This window comes from Vombatus ursinus, unplaced genomic scaffold, assembly GCF_900497805.2.
Source record: "Vombatus ursinus unplaced genomic scaffold, bare-nosed wombat genome assembly UNPS02014797.1, whole genome shotgun sequence".
Lineage (NCBI taxonomy): Eukaryota > Metazoa > Chordata > Mammalia > Diprotodontia > Vombatidae > Vombatus > Vombatus ursinus.
This window is the reverse complement of record NW_020954575.1, coordinates 5,604,462-5,622,071: the sequence shown is the minus strand read 5'-3', so window position 1 is coordinate 5,622,071 and position 17,610 is coordinate 5,604,462. Positions and strand designations below refer to the sequence as shown.

Here is a 17,610-nt window from a genome sequence, read left to right as displayed (position 1 = left end):
AAAACATCCCATGTCTAAATTCTTGTTCAAAAAAGGGAAAAAAAGTTCTGTGAATTTCATCAAAAAGCTTATCATTTAAAGCAATCAGTGGAAAGGAAACAAGAAGATAGTAAGTCTCAAAACCATGCCACCATAAAAAGATCAGTAGAAAAAGCTGGAGAAGAGATAACTGGGGGGAGGGGGGAGAAACAATAGGGAGGAAAGAGTGGGAAGAGGGTAAAAAAATTCAAATCTATGAAGAACTGTCCTACAGAAAATTTCTTCTATTTCCCAAAGTGGAACCATGCATGGAAATTAGAAAGAGGAAGATTTTGGCTTAGCATAAGGAAAAACTTTCTAATAATTAGAGCTTTCCAAAAATGGTACAGCCTATATCAAAGAACAGTGAGTTTCCTGTCACTGGAAGTTTTTGAGTGGAGGCTAGATGAACACTTGTTGGCTATAATAGTTTAACTAAATGATCTCTGAGGTGTCTTCCAGCTCTGTAATTCTAAAATCAACACAGATGTCCACTCTTCAAAATACCAGAAGACTAAAAAAGCTATATTAATATTTACCCTTACATAATCTAAGAGATAGAAATAAAGGGAAGTAGTTTGGGGATCGATGGCTAGAAGGCAGAAATAAATAGGGTTTGTCTCTTTACTAATACAGAGAGGATGAAAACCTGGGTACATATCAACTCAGTTCCTCCCCCTCGTGGCAGGAAAAGGCTTAGTCAAAGCTGAGAAATATAGGTTTTATTGCAGCCATAGCCTCAATTTCATAAAAAAGTTTTAGAATGGAAGGAAACCTTACAAATCAATTACTCCAGCTGGCCAAGTTAACAAATGAGGAAGCTAAAGCAATAAAAAATTAAATGACTTAAGGTTTTCTTTCCATTGGGTATCTAAAAGATATAGATTTGTATTTTCAAAGTAGGCCTTTTCATTAAGACTCAAACTTAACAAATGGTACCCGACTACAAAAGTATCAGTATTAACAGCACTTAGACCTTTAAATTTTAAGCTTGTTCAAAGCTAGAGAGCAATCTACCAATATTTAAACCGACTTGAAAACTTACCTGTGGAAAAAAAAAGAAAAATAATTGTTGCAATTCAGCTTTGCAACACTTGCCATTTTAAGAGCATGACAGTTCCTTCAACATTAGCACACTATCCAAACATGTATATGCCTTCAATATCACCATGGCATAAGGGACAAAAAAGAAAGTTTAAGGATTTAAAAAAAAAAAAAAGGAAAAGGAAAAAGACAACAAGGTTAAAGGGGAAAGAACAGTAATCAGAAAACAGAATTTTAAGGGGCAGCTAGGTGACCCATTGGATAGAGCTCTGGCCTTGGAGTCAGGAGGACCTGAGTTCAAATCCAGACTCAGACACTTGATACTTACTAGCTGTGTGACCCTGGGCAAGTCACTTAACCCCAATTGCCTCAACAAAAAAGCCAAAAAAAAAAAGAAAGAAAAAAGAAAACAGAATTTTAATTGCAGTCTTTCAAAAGAATAGAAAAAGAAAAAGACACACACCAGTTACCTCAAAATCTGTAACACTTTCCCTTCAAAAAGGAGATAAAACAGGAATACAGTTATCTCTTTCACATTGTAACTTTCCCCATCGCAGCTTCGACACATCGTTGGTTGGCATAAGAAATTAAATGGGAATTTTTTGGAGGAGTTTTGCTGAAGCTGCTGATGACACTCAAAGGCCAGCAGAGAAAAAGTTTAGAAACTCAGAAATGCATAAAATATATGCGAAATAGTGTATAATATCAACCCAAATTTTACAATAAGGTACTATAAACACCCCATAAAAGAAAAAGAAAAAATTCAGATTTCTTCTCTGGTATGAGGGAAGGGTCAAAAAATTTTATGTGGATTTTCCAGATTTCAGAGGTGTTACACCCCTCACCCCTAAGATGTAGAAGGGATAACTGAATATGTATACATAGATATGTATGCATACATACACACACACACACACACACACACACACAGAGATATGTAGCTATAGGAATAGACTAGCCCAATAAAAAAAAACATGAGGAAAGAAAATCAAACTTAAATCCTTCCACCAGACATGACATGCTCCTCATGCATTACTTCTTTTCATGACTGAGCATGATAGCTACTTTGTGTATGAGTGACAGGTCTCACATCCAATTAGAAAAAACTAAGGTTAATATTTTAATATTACAAAAGCAAGATTTGCTTTTTTAAATCTCCTTATTTTAATAATGAACCCAGTAGTTTTTAACCTTTTAAACTAAGAATAAGTTTTATAGTCAAAAGTAGTTTGTATTTAAGTACTTCCCAAGTATTATTTATTGTCTGGAAAATTGTGCCATTTGTGTGCTAACAATTAGAGAACTGAATTAGGAGCAAATATCTGAATAAAATATAAATACACCTACCTTTGTGACGGATAATTTCAGTAAAGTTACTTGTCATACTAACACTTATAATGATCTAAAAAGGAAAGTACTCAATGTTTACCTGTTAAATTGTTTTTAACTTTTGTAATATTTGGAATGGTCTCTCTTTCCTAAAACTGGGACTCCCTACCTTGCTCAGGATGGAGTTCAGGGGCCTAATCCCATTACTGAATGACATGGGAGCTTTGACCTTTTCCATTTCTGACCTATGTCTGGGCTCTTCACTAAGCAACTTGATCCTTAATAGTCTTCCCACTCCCAGGGGCTCACCCTATTAATGCTGAACTTAGTGTGGACATCCAATTAGTACAGCCCACTGAAGCTTAGAACTGCCAAGCTCAAGAGACCCACCAGCTTTAGCCTCCCCAGCAGCTGGGATTAAACATTCGCCACCATGCTCAGCTGGGATTTTCACTATTTCACAGTGATAAAATATAATACTTTTATGACACACTCCTTAATATATCAGTAGCCTTTTTAATTTAACAATTTCAGATTTTATCTAGAGTACTCCTTATTTTTCAAAGCATTTTCACATAACCAATGTCTCACAATAACTTTTAAAGTACTACTTTAGCTTTTAAAGGTCCTCATGAGCATTGAAAGCATTTCTATTTTTATAATCCCAAATTTATGACCATCTTTTAATTACACATAAAAGATGGAAAATCAGAAGTTGGGCCACACTGTGGAAAATTTCACATAATTCATAAAAACTCCACCTATTTTTTTTAAATCTTAAGAAACATTGTATGCTATCATGTCATCAATTTTTACTTACTTGGCCTTTTTAGTGTTTTCTTCACAATTCTCACCTTGAACCTTCAGAGTCAATTTTCCATTTAAAGATTCATATCCTAGCTAATTAATCTTCAAATAAATTATCCTAAACCATAATTCAGTTTTTAAAACTTGGATCATCAAAATTACTTGGGACATTCTTCTAGTACATAATATACATATAAAGGTAGCCTCCAACTTTGGATATTTACAAATCAGTTATCTGAACTAGAACATATTTTGCTCTACAAACAATGTTATGCCTAACTAGATTTCTAACTTAGTCCATAAAAACTAATTTAACCCGTAATGTATCTTAAGTATAGTATTACTGGAACTCATAACCTCACCACTATGTATAACAACGTTTCTAGGGGAAAATGCCCCTTTTAGAACTTAGGATGCCAGGAATTTATCCCTATTGCTCCTGCTATTCTCCCCACTCCCAGTCCCACAGACACAATTATACTAATGGGCAGGAAGAACACATAGGGGCTTTTGCAGTTCCAAGACACTACTGGTGGTGTGGGGAAAATGAGGGATAGGGACTAAGAAGTGGGGAGGTCAACAGGGCCCTTGTTTCTCCCTCCTCTAGTTCCCCTCATTCTTCCTTTTCCATCTCATTAGCATGGCGGGAAGTGTGACCCAGGTAGAGCAGAGGAAGAAGGAGTTCCATCAGCTAGATGGGGTGTACTCTTCACCTACCTCCTTCCCTCTGCTTCTCACCTTCACCCCTCTAGTACCAGTGTAGACGAGAAGTAACGAGAGCTCATTTTGAGGCACTGGTGAGGTCTGTAATGGACAGGGGAAAAGGAAAGAGAAATCCCCAGCAATATAGGGAAAGGAGCAGTCTATAATTCAAATAAATTATAAACACATGTGTGTACATGTACATGTAGGTATATTACAAATTCATGTTATCTAATCTCAACTAGATCCTTATTGCAGCAAGGCAGTCCTTCTTATTCTTCTCTAATCGATTCTCTACCTCATTTCTCAAGAAGCTAAAAATCTTCTCTTACCCCTTCAAGCCCCTCTCACATTTTACTTTCTTCCCACTCACTCAGGGGAAGACACTGCCTTAACTTAAATGAAAAAACTGTGGGCATTCAACATGAGCTCCCTCTTTCATTCTTTTCATCTCAAAACCTCTTGACATCATCTCCCAACTCCTCCTATCTACTTCTCTAACAAAGAAACAGCCCTTCTCTTTGCCAAGGCCAACCTCTCTACACGTTATACTTAATCTCATTTCCTCCCCTCTTCTCCAGGAGAATACATCCTACTCTCTCAAATTTTTGAACTCTCCCTATCAACTGGTTCCTATCTTAATGCCTTTAAACAAGTCCAAATCTCCCCCACCCTTAAAAAACTTCACTAGACCCTATCATCCATCCTCTCAAATTATCCATATCCCTCTTCCTATTATCAGCCAAACTCTTTAGAAAAAGTTGTCTTCACTTGCTGCCTCCACTTCCTCCTCTCCTCTACTTCACTCCTCAACTTTCTGGAATGTGGCTTCTAATCGCATTACTCAACATGAACTGCCCTCCACAAAGTTATCAGTGAGTTCTTAATCGCCAAAGCTGATCATCTTATCTTTTCTCAATTCTTATCTTTCTCAGCTTATCTGCTGCACCTGACGTTGCTGCCCACCACCTCCTCCTGGACACCATTTTTTTCTGGACTTTCCTGACACTACTCTCTCTCTCAATTTTCCTCCTGATAATTCCCCATAGTCTCCTTTGCTGGCTCATCATTTATATCAGACCCTCTGCAGTTTTTTCCCCAAGGTTCGATTCTTGGTCCTCTTCCCTCTATACCAGTAGTTCTTAACCTGAGATCTGTGAGGCTGGTTGTTTGGGGTTTTTTAAAATATATTTTGATAACTGTAATTCAATATCATTGGTTTCCTTTGTAATTCTATGTATTTTATCTAATATATTTAAAAATATCATTCTAAGGAGTCCATCATAGGCTTTACCAGAATACCAAAGGGGGTCAATGACACAAAAGAGATAAGAACCCCTGGTTCTACATTTCCCACTTGATGAGTTCATCAGCTCCTATGGGTTTAACTATTATCTCTATGAAGTTAATTCCAAGATCTATATATCTAGCCCTAGTCTAGATAGCACCTAATGGACAGAGCACTGGACAAGAAGTCAAAAAGACCCGAATTCAAATCTGGCCTCAGACACTTATTAGCTGTATGACCCCAGGCAAGTCACTTAACCTGCCTGCCTCAGTTTCCTCATCTGTAAAATGGAGATAATAATAGCATCTACCTCCCGGGACTGCTGTGAGAATAAAATGAGAAAACATCTGCAAAGCACTCTGCAAACTTAAAGCACTATTTAAATGCTAGTTATTGTTATTTTTGTTATTGCCAACTGATTGTTGGACATTTCAAATCTTAAACTCAACACACCAAAAACCAAACTCATTATCCTTCCCTTACCAATCCCCCAACCAAGTCCTCCCCTCTCCCAAATTTCACCATTTCTGTTAAAGGCAAAGCCATCCTTCCAGGTTCATAACTTTGGCATTATTCTCAACTAACTCCTCACTCTATATAGCCAATCAGTTACCAAATCTTGTCATTTCCACCTTCACAATCTCTCTTACATCTCTTCTCGTACAACTATCATCTTAGTTCAGGCCCACATTGACCTTAAAATCCCACTTAAAATTGCAACAGCCAACTTAGAATTGAGCACCCTGCTTCAAGTCTCTCTCTACTCCAGTTCAGTCAACACAATACTGTCAAAGTAATTTTCTTTAAGTGCAGACCTGACCAACTCAATCAAATCCAGTGACTTGCCTCTAGGATAAAATATAAACTACTTTTTAGCTTTTAACGCCCTACACAGCCTGGGCCAAACCCATCTTTCCAAACTCACTGGACATTACTCACTCTCCCTCCTATACTGTGAGATTCAGTTAAAACGATTTTCTCTCATGTGATATTCATTTCTGGTTTCCATGCCTTTGAACAAGTCTAGAATGTATTCCATCACTCTCTCTGCTTCCCTCTCTTCATTTCAGATGCAGTTCAAACCCCATCTTGTACATGAAGCCTTTCCTGATCTCCTTAACTGCTAGTATCCTCTCTCCCAAACTACCCTGTATTTAACTAATCTGTATATACTTTTACTTACATTTATATTTTACATTTATACTTATTTATCTTTCTATTATTTATATTTAAACTTGTCTCCCCCATTAGAACAAGAGCACCTTGTGAATAGAAATTATTTTGTTGTTTGAACTTCTATTCCCAGTACCCAGCACAGTTCGGTGCTTAATAAGTACTTGTTGATTAACTGCCTTAAGGCAGCATCCTAATTTAAATATCAATGCTTGAAAGTTTGCTGATGTATATCAAAAGTAGAATTGCTTTCTCCAGTTACAGAAATTTGGTCTCTGCTATAGCTTGTAAATACCAACTTGGTTATTTGCTAATGTCAAAGTGTTTATATTTTGTTTCTATTTGAAGCAAAACAGCAGGTCCCAAATTCTCCCTAAAAGGGAGTTTTTAAAATGACATTAAAAGGAGAGAAGATTTCAAAGATTTTGACAGCTCTCCTACCAGTCCTATCACCTTCCCTTCTTCTCAGCTTTATTACTATCACTGCTACATTGAGGGAAGTACAATGGTCTAAAATGTTTGTAAAAACTTAGACAGTGTAGCTGCTTAGTCAATACCAGGTTCAGTTAACAGTAAACAATGAATGCTGACACAAATAATACGTAGTAGACACATCTGAAAAAGCAACAAAATATTTCATCCCATGTTAAAATTGCATTCCTTTCATTTAGTTTTAGCTACCTTTCTGCATTTAGTCCTGTTTGGAGAAAGAGACATGGACTAGATGAACTCTAAAGGATCCTTCTAGGTCTACAAATCTATGAAAATATATGCTCCTAAATTATTTATTTGCTCAAAGGAAAAAATTCCACCTTTTCTCTTTTTTTCCTTTTTCAGAAGCACTTATTCCAGGTTTGAATTATTCCTCGTCACTCTGTATATTCCACATATTACAAGGCAAAACAAAAAAAATCACCAGTATGGTGTCTGCAAAACTGAAAATACATTTGAGTAAAATGGCAATAAAGTATATAGCAAGGTACAAAAAGGTAGCCCCCCCAAACAGACATAAGCTTTCAGATGGAAGCCCACTATGACATGGGTGTTGGACCAATAGATTAGTATCTACCAGTCCATGTCAAAACCTCACCAGACAGATTTCCAAGCTGGTTTATTTTATAATCTCTCACTCTCTACCCACTCCTAGCCTCTCCTCAGTTTACCAAGATTCTCAACTAAGAAGGAACTACAGAAGTATTCCCTGTCCCATTTACTGGTGGATTTTATCGTTAATATATACCACCATCCACTTCTCCTCAACTTTGCTGAGGCTTTCAACTCTTGGCCCCTACTTTCTGAATCCTTCCTTTCCCCCATTTCAAGTTTTTTGGAAAACAAAAATTAGCTTTTATACACAAAAATATTGAATACTACTGCTCTAATACTCTTCCATAAGGCAAAATTCTGTATCTGAAAGCATAAGGGGAATGTCCTTATGGAACTACTTAAGTACTAAATGAATGTGGTTTTAATATAGTCTTACCTCATTGATGTATAGAATGTTAAGAACGGGAACAGACTTTGGAGATCATTTGGCCCAACACTCTCATTTTACAAATAAGAAAACTAGGGTCCAGAGAGGGGTTGCCTAATTTATGAGACAAGCAGGATGGATACCAAGGGTAGAATTATAGCAAGGTTCCAGTATACAAAGTCTTAATTTGACTCCTAGGATACAATTTATGAGTGCATAAAAGTTTCACTCAAAAATGTATGGTCTTCCAGAGCTATACAAAAGTCTAAGAAAATTAATGCCAATTAAATGCTCATTAAAATTAATGCCAATTAAATGCCAATTTAAAACATGCCCTGGGGGAAGACATTTTCTTAGGTATAATCTCATTCTTTACTATTTGTACTTGATTATACAAAGATTAAAGTGCATTTAAGACTACTAAAAACTCATTTTTAAAATACCTTTCTGGAAGCTACTGAGCTAGAACCTTCTCATACCTGTTGGATAGTAGGCTTGGGAGTACTGCGGTGAGGGTGTGTAGTTACTATATTTCTGGGAGGAGCTGACCATTGTTTGAGGCCCTTGCTGAACATGAACAGATGTGGCGCTGGGCTGGAGGGTATACGTAACCTCAGTTGGAAACCTCTGCAGTACAGGAAATGGAACCCCTTTATCTGAGAAAGTGGGGGAAGTCTCCACCTGTCCTGGGTGCATCCCAAGGGAGTTCTGCCACGTTCTAGGAGGGATCGGGGTCCGATCTAAACTTTTCAGCGGGAAAGTGCTGTGGTTGTGGGATGAAGTTGATACGTAGGAATAAGGAGACAAACTATCTCGCCGGAATGACCGGTGAAACTGTCCTACGGCCACTGGTCCTGCATAAAAAAGTAAGAGCACGTTTACTAGTTTTACATGACAACAGCAGATATAGTAAAGGGTAGCAAATTATATCACTCTTGATCTGTACATAACGTAACTTTCAGTTAAAGATGTTTAGTTCTAGCGAACTATTTCAGTATCCATAACTTAAAACTGGAAACCTGGATTCTTTAGTACCTAAAACTTTACCAGACCATCCCATGGCAAAATCCTGACAACTAGTCTTAATGGGCCAAGTATTTGGTGCTGAAAGCAGTTACTCATAGAAAGGGTCATGATCTCAGTATAAAAACTGTTTCACCTGTGCTAACTCACACAGCCAGTTTTTCTCAGTATGTGAGCTACACACTAAGAATTTTAAGACACTCCTAGAAGATCCAGTAACTCAGGTCACTTAGATATCAAGGAGTAGAGAGTGATCATGAAAATAAGCAAATTCCTACAAGAAAATTAAGAAATGAAAATCAAAAGGTGAATCTAAAAGAGATTTTTATTTTTAACTTTTTTTTTTTAAATTTCTGTCCCTTTTAGTTTAGATTTTTTTTTTCATGGAAATTTGTGCTTTTAGAAATTCAGGCTAGAAATCTTTAACCTCTACAGTCAGTTATCCTTTAAAACATGTATCATAAGGGGCAGCTAGGTGACACAGTAGATAGAGCTCCAGCCTTGGAATCAGAAGGACCTGAGTTCAAATCTGACTTCAGACACTTGACATTTACTAGCTGTGTGACCCTGGGCAAGTAGCTTAACCCAGGTTGCCTCACAAAAACAAACAAACAAACAAAAAACCACATTTATCATACCTAGCTCTTCCCTCTCCATTCTAACTGCTTCCATCATACTCCAGGTCCTATTCTTACTCCCAGGTCCTAGTCACCTCAAGTTCAGATTATTATTATAAAAGCTTCCAGTTTGACCTCTATGACACCTATTTCCTCACTCACCACCCCAACCCATCTCACTAATGTCACACTTATTTTCCTTAGACATTTTAAGCATATCATTTCTCTGCTCAGAAATCTTCCATTGCTCCCCATTGTCTACCAACTCTAAACTCCTGGCCTTCAAGGCCTAAACTTACTTCCTTTTACTTCTCAGAACACATGGGGTGTGGCAACTTCCTCCACTGAGACAGATGGCAACCCATCTATAAATTACAATCTTAGAGAATTGCCTGAGGCTCAGAGAGGCTGCGACTTGCCTACACAACTGACTTCAGAGGTGGGATTTGAACCCAGATCTCTACATTCCAATTCTAAAATTCTATCTACTACTATACTGCCACTCTACAACAAATTTTCCACTTTAATCAAACAGGCCTCCTTACCGTCCTACAAATATAGCATACTTTTCTGCCTTCAATCAGATCCCATTCCCCTTTCTAAATCCTACCCATCTCTCAAGGTGTAGTTCAAGTCCTATGTCCCCACTGAAACCTGCCACAACTACTCCAGCCCTGATCAGTGACCTCTTTTGCCATCCTTAAATTGTAGCACTTGTTTTATGTTACCGTCTCTGCCTCTGAACTGTGAAGTCCTTGAGAGAGAAAAAAATCACACTTGTGCATCCACCACAATGCCTAAATAGTTAGCAACCACTTGATGAATACTTGTTCACAGACTGAACCTTGAGCATTTTCGACAGGTGAATGACTGTATTATCTTACCCTAATGTTAGAGCAGGTTTTTAAAAAATAATGATGAGGAGGAAAAGTGTAATATTTAATGTGCAAGGCCAATACAAATCTGGGAAGTTGAAATTTTAGGCTATAACTTTTAAACATTATTAGGCAAAGTTGCTCTTATTCCTAGGGAGAAAGTTTCTATGCTGAGATATCTGCCTCCATTGCTTATTGACAAACTCCTTTATGTTGTTTCAGTTTCCTAATCGGTAAATGAGCTAAACTCTTCTACTTCCTGAAGTAGTAGCTAAAGTCCCTATCATAATTACATACTCATGATCTAAACTCATTAAAAATCCTTTTTACTTGACTACAAAACTGAAAAAGAAATTGGACCTAAAAAAATAAAACAAACATAAAAAAGCAAAATAAAACCAAAAGTCCACAAATAAAGCCCTAAAACTCCAGAAATAAAATAATCTAAGAGAGTTCTAAGACCTGAGATACCAGGGAGAAAAGAGCCAAGTTTTATTTTGGGGTCTGATTTGCCTCTTTTTCATATTAGCTAATAAGCTAGGGTTTTAGAGAAAGACACTTTAGGGTGTTTATTATATGCTATGTCATTTCTGTTGTCTGAAGACACCCTTCTGAAAACATGTATTAGATTTTGGGGGGGGAACAGTACCTTCATGCTTTCATCAGTGTAGGAACTCTGTCTAACCATCCAAATAGGCAACTTCTGAAATTTGTAATCTTAAAAGAACTGGCACACTGAAAGGTTGACTGGCTTATAGGAGGTCACAAAGCCAGGAGTGTTATGGCAGGACTCCACCTCAGGCTTTCTAGATTCTGAGGCCCATTTTCTATCAACTATATCACAATGGCTTTCTAGCAATTAGGTATTAAGCAGATAAACAGTAGCAAGGTGACCACTGGGGGCATTGTTCAGGTAATATCCTCTGCCCTCAAGGTCTAATTTCACTGAAAAGTCAAAAGTGCTAAGTCAAAAAGTAAAAGTTGTCATAACTTAAAAGAAACTGGGTCAGGTTACATTTAACCAACTTGAAGAATTACAACTAGGTAACTTTCTTTTTCTCCTTTCAGTTTGTTTGTTTGTTTTTTTAAGGTTAATACACACTTTCAAAAAAACTGTAAACAAAGTAAGTTTACAGCTTCCTATGCAATCTCCCCACACCCCCCTCCCTTTTCCTATTTGTGCATTTGAGAGGCCGTTGAGTGAAAGCTGTTGTAGGACCCAGGTTCAAGTCCTGTGTCTAACATACGGCTGTGGAACACTGGGCAAGCTATGGAACCACAAGTACTTAAGGCCTCCAGGACTCTTAAATTGTAGAGGGCACCATTCTTCTTTGACTGATAGACTCATGGATCAGGTCCAAAATCACAAGAAAACTACCAGATATTAAGAATTGTCATGCTGCTGGAGACTAGTCGGTCTACATACACAGCTTATGGATCTATGACACAAGGCTACTACAACTATCTCTTCTGAGATTTTGTGCCATCTCATCATCTTCAATGGGAAGGTTTCCTTGGGTGGCCAACGCCTCCAGCTTTACGTGATAGAACTGTGCCTCTGCATCCAAAGTATAAAAATCCAAGTTACAGAATTTTCAAGCTTCCTAATTTCATTCTGCTTTTAGATCCAGATTTAAACGTAAAAGAAATTCCTACCAATATTACTGTTTTCTGAGTGATGAGGTAAATTACTTTTATTATTTTAGGTGCCACTGACCACAAAAATAGTAAAATTATGGACTTTTTAGAAGGATTTAAAGTTACTTGGGTCCAACTTCATTTTGCAAATGAAGAGACTGAATAGAAGAAATGACATAAGTCTGTGACCACTTTGAGAAAGATCTTTTTAAAAGAGAAGGAACAAGTACTTTCTCATTCTATTCTTAAGGGCTGTCTTTTGAGAGTTCTATTCTGACCATCAATGATCTGTCCTACTCAGATTATATATGTGTGTGAGTACATATATATAAAATCTATACTATTCAGATTATATAATATAACTAATATATGATTATATATAAATTATATTACATATAATCTGGATATATATAGGTATGTGTGTGTATATACATATATATATAAAATCTGAATAGGACAGAACATTGATGGTCAGAATAGAACTCTTAAGAGATGGCCCTTAAGAACAGAATGAAGAAGTATCTATTCTTTCTCTTTTAAAAAGATCTTTCTCAAAAAAAAAATTTTAAATAAAAAAAAAAGAAAAAGATCTTTCTCAAAAAATTGCCACGGGGCAGCTAGGTAGCGCAGTGGATAGAGCTCTGGCCCTGGAATCAGGAGGACCTGAGTTCAGATCCGGTCTCAGACACATAACACTTACTAGCTGTGTGACCCTGGGCAAGTCACTTAACCCCATTGCCTAGCCAAAAAAAAAAACAAAAAACAACTTATTTCTTCTGTTCAATTGATTAATTTGATATAACATACACACACACATACATACATACACACACACACACACACACACAGTTCTAATGCAATTAGAATTTTGGAAATATGCATCTTTTCCAAGGTATATTGTTACAAAAAGTTTAGCTTTTAATATGACTGAGTCTGAGCTAATTAATTAATCTACAGACCATAATGCCAAAATTTGTATGGGTAGAACATGTTCTTCCTGGGCCTATGAAGTAAAATGGTTATTTTCCTGCCTTCCAGGGCCTAAGAAATGAACTGGTATTTTACTGGGGGCAAGAGATGGGAAATCTGCCCTTTAAACTTTTTCCTTTCAGACTGATTTGCAAGTTTAACCAACATTTTAAAATCCTGTTATTACTGCTATTAAACATAGGATGCACAAATGGAAAAGGGTCCTCCCTCATATTTCTACTGGAGTATTTTGAAGTTGTTGCATAGTAAGTGGAGACGTTATATTGCAGACCTAAGAGATCTGGGTCTAGAAAAAAAAAGAAGATAAAAATGGGAAGGCCATAACAGCAGACAATAAAGCTAACAGAATAATACAAAATCAAAAACAGGAAATGAGAATATTCATATATCAAGATACAAAGTTATAACAAGGTCCAAAGGGAAGAAAAATAGCAAAATAGTGTGGGCAAAATGGAAAGATCAAAGATTTAGAAGCCAGACTAAGAAAGAGGAAGGGAATAAGCATTTAAATAGTGCCTACTATGTGCCAAGTGCTTTTTACAAATATTATTTCATTTGGTCCTCACAACAGTCCTTTAAGGTAGCTTCAATTAATTATCATCTCCATTTGAGAGTTGAGGAAAATGAAGCAAACAAAGGTTAAATGGCCAGGATCACACAGCTAATAGGCCAGATTTGAACTCAGGTCTTCTTGACTCTATCCACTGAGCCACCAGCTCACTTAACTATGGTTAAAACAGGGGTATGCCTTGACATTCACAAACCTGTAGCAGGACTGCATTCTTTTCAAATCAGCAACAGTCATCCCCCCCTCAAGTCTCCCACTCAGGGAATCTAACTTAATATCACACAGTTCACACTTGCCATGCATTCTATATGGCTTTAAGATATGAATGGCCTGGTTAGCAATGAGAAATGAGAAAGCTTGAGAGACAGACATTAAATACCTATATGGAGATATCACATCTGCAGAATGAATGGATTTTGAAAGTAAATCCTTCTTAAAAAATAATGCAGGAATTTTAAAAACTCTAATCACCTAATGAACTTATACTATCTAAATGAAATTATTTACTTGATGGTGATGGTTTTTCTAAATAATAGATTAAAATCTAGAAGCTGTTGTTACTTCAATTAAAAATTATTCATTCCCTGAGTATAGACAAGCTAGAAAAAAGCCACAGAGGAAAAAGAGAATGAAGATTTGAGTGTTAATGTATCTAAAGAGGACATTAGATATTAGACTCCATTTCTGTGTTATATCAACAGAGAACCAATTTTCTAGTCATTTTTCCTTCGGTTCACCAGGTAGTTGGGGCAAGCTAGTGACAACCTGAGATTTTGCCAAATTTATGCCTAAGGTTGACACTATTCCCTTTCTCCATCAGAATCAATGACCACAACATACAAGGGTGTTCCTTCTAATGGATGAATATATCCCCATTCCAATGGTACTTTTTCAACTTCATTCGCCTAAATTAGAGGCCCTGTCCCCCTTATAGGAAGGTACGAAGTCATCAACACTAAATCAAATATGCCACCTATTATCTCATCTTTCAAAACCCAAGAAAATTAAGTTCTTTTTTTTTTTATAATCTAGAAGCTAGTCTACTTCAGAAGCTAACTAGCTCCACAGGGAAGTTTCACACTCCTTACCTCCAGTATTTTTCTTTTTTTCTCTAATTCTAAAAAGTACAGAAATACCAACAGGTAAAGTTTACACTGAATGTTACTATCACTCTTCTGGTTGAAGGTAAAGTCAAATTGAATTGTTTTTATTATAATTTGTTGATTTCTCCAGATCATCTTTGTAACCTGTTGTCTCAATAATCAGTGAATGGAGATCCTGATTCATAATCTTGTTACTTCTAGGTTTCTGGCAACTGCGTCAGAAATGAAAATTATAAAGATCTTTAAAAGTAAAATACAGCTCAACTGGCATGAACCTTTTCATTTGCAGGAATACTGAAAGGTTACTTGTGCCCAGTGGCATACTCTTCTAAATAGAATGAACCCTAAAAATTAAAATAACATATGCTTTTGATTTTGAATAGTAACATTCACTAAATGTTTTGCTTTGTTATTTGAGGAAAGGTTAACATTTAGATCAGAAATCCAGTTTGCACCTTGTGTACAGCAGCCAGAATTTCAATTTAAACCCTACAATTTGTAGGAAGATAAAAGTTCAACTACATAATTCTGTCTGGGAAAGAAGTGTAATACCTCATTTAAATTTTTAAAAAAATTATATTTATATTTTGTTGTAAGATACATAAACAATCACCACCATTTTAAATGTTACTGTAAGATACATATATATGTACCATATGTGATTGTACAACATTTCTACCAAGATTTTTTGGATCTATAAACTGTTGAAAGTAGGTTTGTATCTCAATAACCAGACTCCTACAGAGTCTTGTCCGCTTTGCCCCTACAGATCCAAAATTCTATCATTTTGTCTTTATGACTTTCTGGTTCCCTCCAACTTTGACTTTCATCATGCTTCTTTCATTTGTAAAAAAACAATCCCATTTAATATTCCTTTATGGAAGAGAGGGGTCCTTTCAACATTCTTTCCTAAGAACTCTTGGCCTGGGAAAGCTCTGTGATCACTCTAAACACCCACAGGTGTATCTCAGGAAGAACAAAGGATAGGACAATGTATTTGTAAATCTTGACTTTCAAATGAATCCCAGTGTAGGTGTCAAGTCCAAAATAAAACAAAGAGGTACACAGAAGCCTGTTAGGTTGCTGGTGAATAGTAATTGATGAGTTCTGATACTTAAGGCGTCTTCAGGGATGCAAGGTAATAGCTTGACCACAGGAGCTGGGCTGCCACCATTGAAAATGGGCATGGGATAGCCGGATGAGAGTCTCAAGAAGAAAACTGACACATGGAAAGAGAATGTGGTGGGGCCTAAAGAGATAAGTAATGGGGCGGAGGCGGGGGAAGAGTGGTCCTGATGTCTCAAAGGCCCTAATGGGGACCTGGGAGAGAGAGACACATAGGTGAGGTCTTGCTTGATATTGCCTCTAAGGATCTATCAAGGCAAGTAAGAAGAGGCCCCTCGAGGTGTAGGATTTCCCTCTACCAAAAGTCTCTCTGCGGGAAGGGGAAGCTGAATCTGTGCCCCGCCTCCTCCCCCTCTCCATTTCTCAGAGGTTCCCTTAGGGAAGAGGCACTGAGCCTTCGGGGGTTGACCCCCACCCCCAGCCCGGCCCGGGGCAGGGAAGGGAATCCCGCGGAGCCCGGAGGCCGCTAGGTGTGCAGAAGCCCTGGCCCACTCACCGTGAGGCTCAGGCCGGGCCCCCGAGGGCGGAGGTGGCGGCGGCGGCGGCTCCTGGTGCTGCAGCGGGGAGGTGGAGGCCGAGGCGGAGGTCGAGGTGGAGGTCAGTAGCAGCCTCTGGAAGCGGTTGGGCGGGCGGCAGGAGACCTCGAGGCCGGCAGCCAGCTTGGCCTTGTTGGCGCTGGTGAGGCGCTTGAGGTGCACCAGCAGCTGGGGTTGATCCCGACGGAAATGCGGGCTGTGGAAGTGGTGCAGGGGCCCGTCGCCCGCCGGCCCGCCCCCCCCAGGCCCCGGCCCGGGCCCCGCCGGTCCGGGCCCTCCGAGCACCACCTTGCGGAAGCCGTAAAGGTTGAGCTGACGGATGAAGCTCGTAAAGTTGGTGGTTTTGAAAAGCTCGGGTTCGGCCCCCCCAGCGCCGCCGCCGCCCCCGCCACTGCCCCCTGCCCCCGGCGGGCTCAGCAGCTCAGCCTCGAAAAGCGGCTGGTCGATGAGCAGGCCCTCGCCGCGCCCGTCCCAGCGGATGGAGCGGTAGCGCGGGCTGTTCACCAACCGCCACAGCTTGGCTGGGAAGTTATTGGGATTGATGGGCGTGGAGAGCAGTGCCTCCTCCATCGCCCTCGATGCCCGGGCCTCGCCCCGCCGCCACCGCCGAGCCCGGCTCTCCCACCCCGTTCTCGATCCCCCCGGGGCTTCGCCTCGCCCTCCCCCCTCCTGCTCCCCGCTCCCCGCTCCCCGCCCTGGCCCCCAGGAGACCGTTGGTGCACGAGGCCCCGCCCCTCCTTCAAACCCGGCCAATGGGGCCTCGAGTTCCGCCGCGCGCCTGCTCGCTAGCTGGGCGAACGCTCTCCGAGCCGCCCCCTCCCCCACCCGGCTCTCTCTCTCCCCCCTCCCCCAAAAGTGCTAGCCCGAGGCCGATGGGGGGGCGGGGAGCCAGGGCTGCCCAGAGCCGGTGGCCACCCGCCGCTGGTCGCGTGACCCCTGGCCTAAGCCGCTGCAAGAAGCAAACCTCGTTCCGAACCCAGTGTGACCCCCCTCACACCCCCACCGAACAGATGAGTGGCAGGAAGAAAGGGGGGGGGCAGGGAACGAGGTGAGGTACATGGGGGGCTTGCAAGCAAAGCCCACCAAGCCGTAGACCCTCGTGTTGTAGGGTGGGACAGAGTCCCTGGACTGAATTCCCAGGACTTGGATTCAAATCGCCTATCCTGCTCTGTGCTTGGGTCACTTAACCTATTTAAAAACCTGTAAAAATAAGGAATGGAAGCAGTGGGGTGGAATGTTTATTATCAATAAGAGAAATACAGGTACCCTGTGCTCCCAAGTCCCAAGAGAACATTGCCCT

At 39.5% G+C, this 17,610-nt stretch overlaps 1 protein-coding gene across 1 annotated transcript in view; it reads right to left on the bottom strand.

Moving 5' to 3' along the window:
* Positions 1-16,880, bottom strand: part of HSF5 (heat shock transcription factor 5) — a 37,437-nt gene extending 20,557 nt beyond the window's left edge. Inside the window, exons 1-2 of the mRNA XM_027870262.1 lie at positions 16,271-16,880; positions 8,315-8,689 (exon numbers count right to left, since the gene is read on the bottom strand). Coding sequence (XP_027726063.1) covers positions 8,315-8,689; positions 16,271-16,880 — 985 coding nt within the window. The remainder of the gene's footprint in view (positions 1-8,314; positions 8,690-16,270) is intronic.
* Between the last annotated feature and the right edge of the window lie 730 nt (positions 16,881-17,610).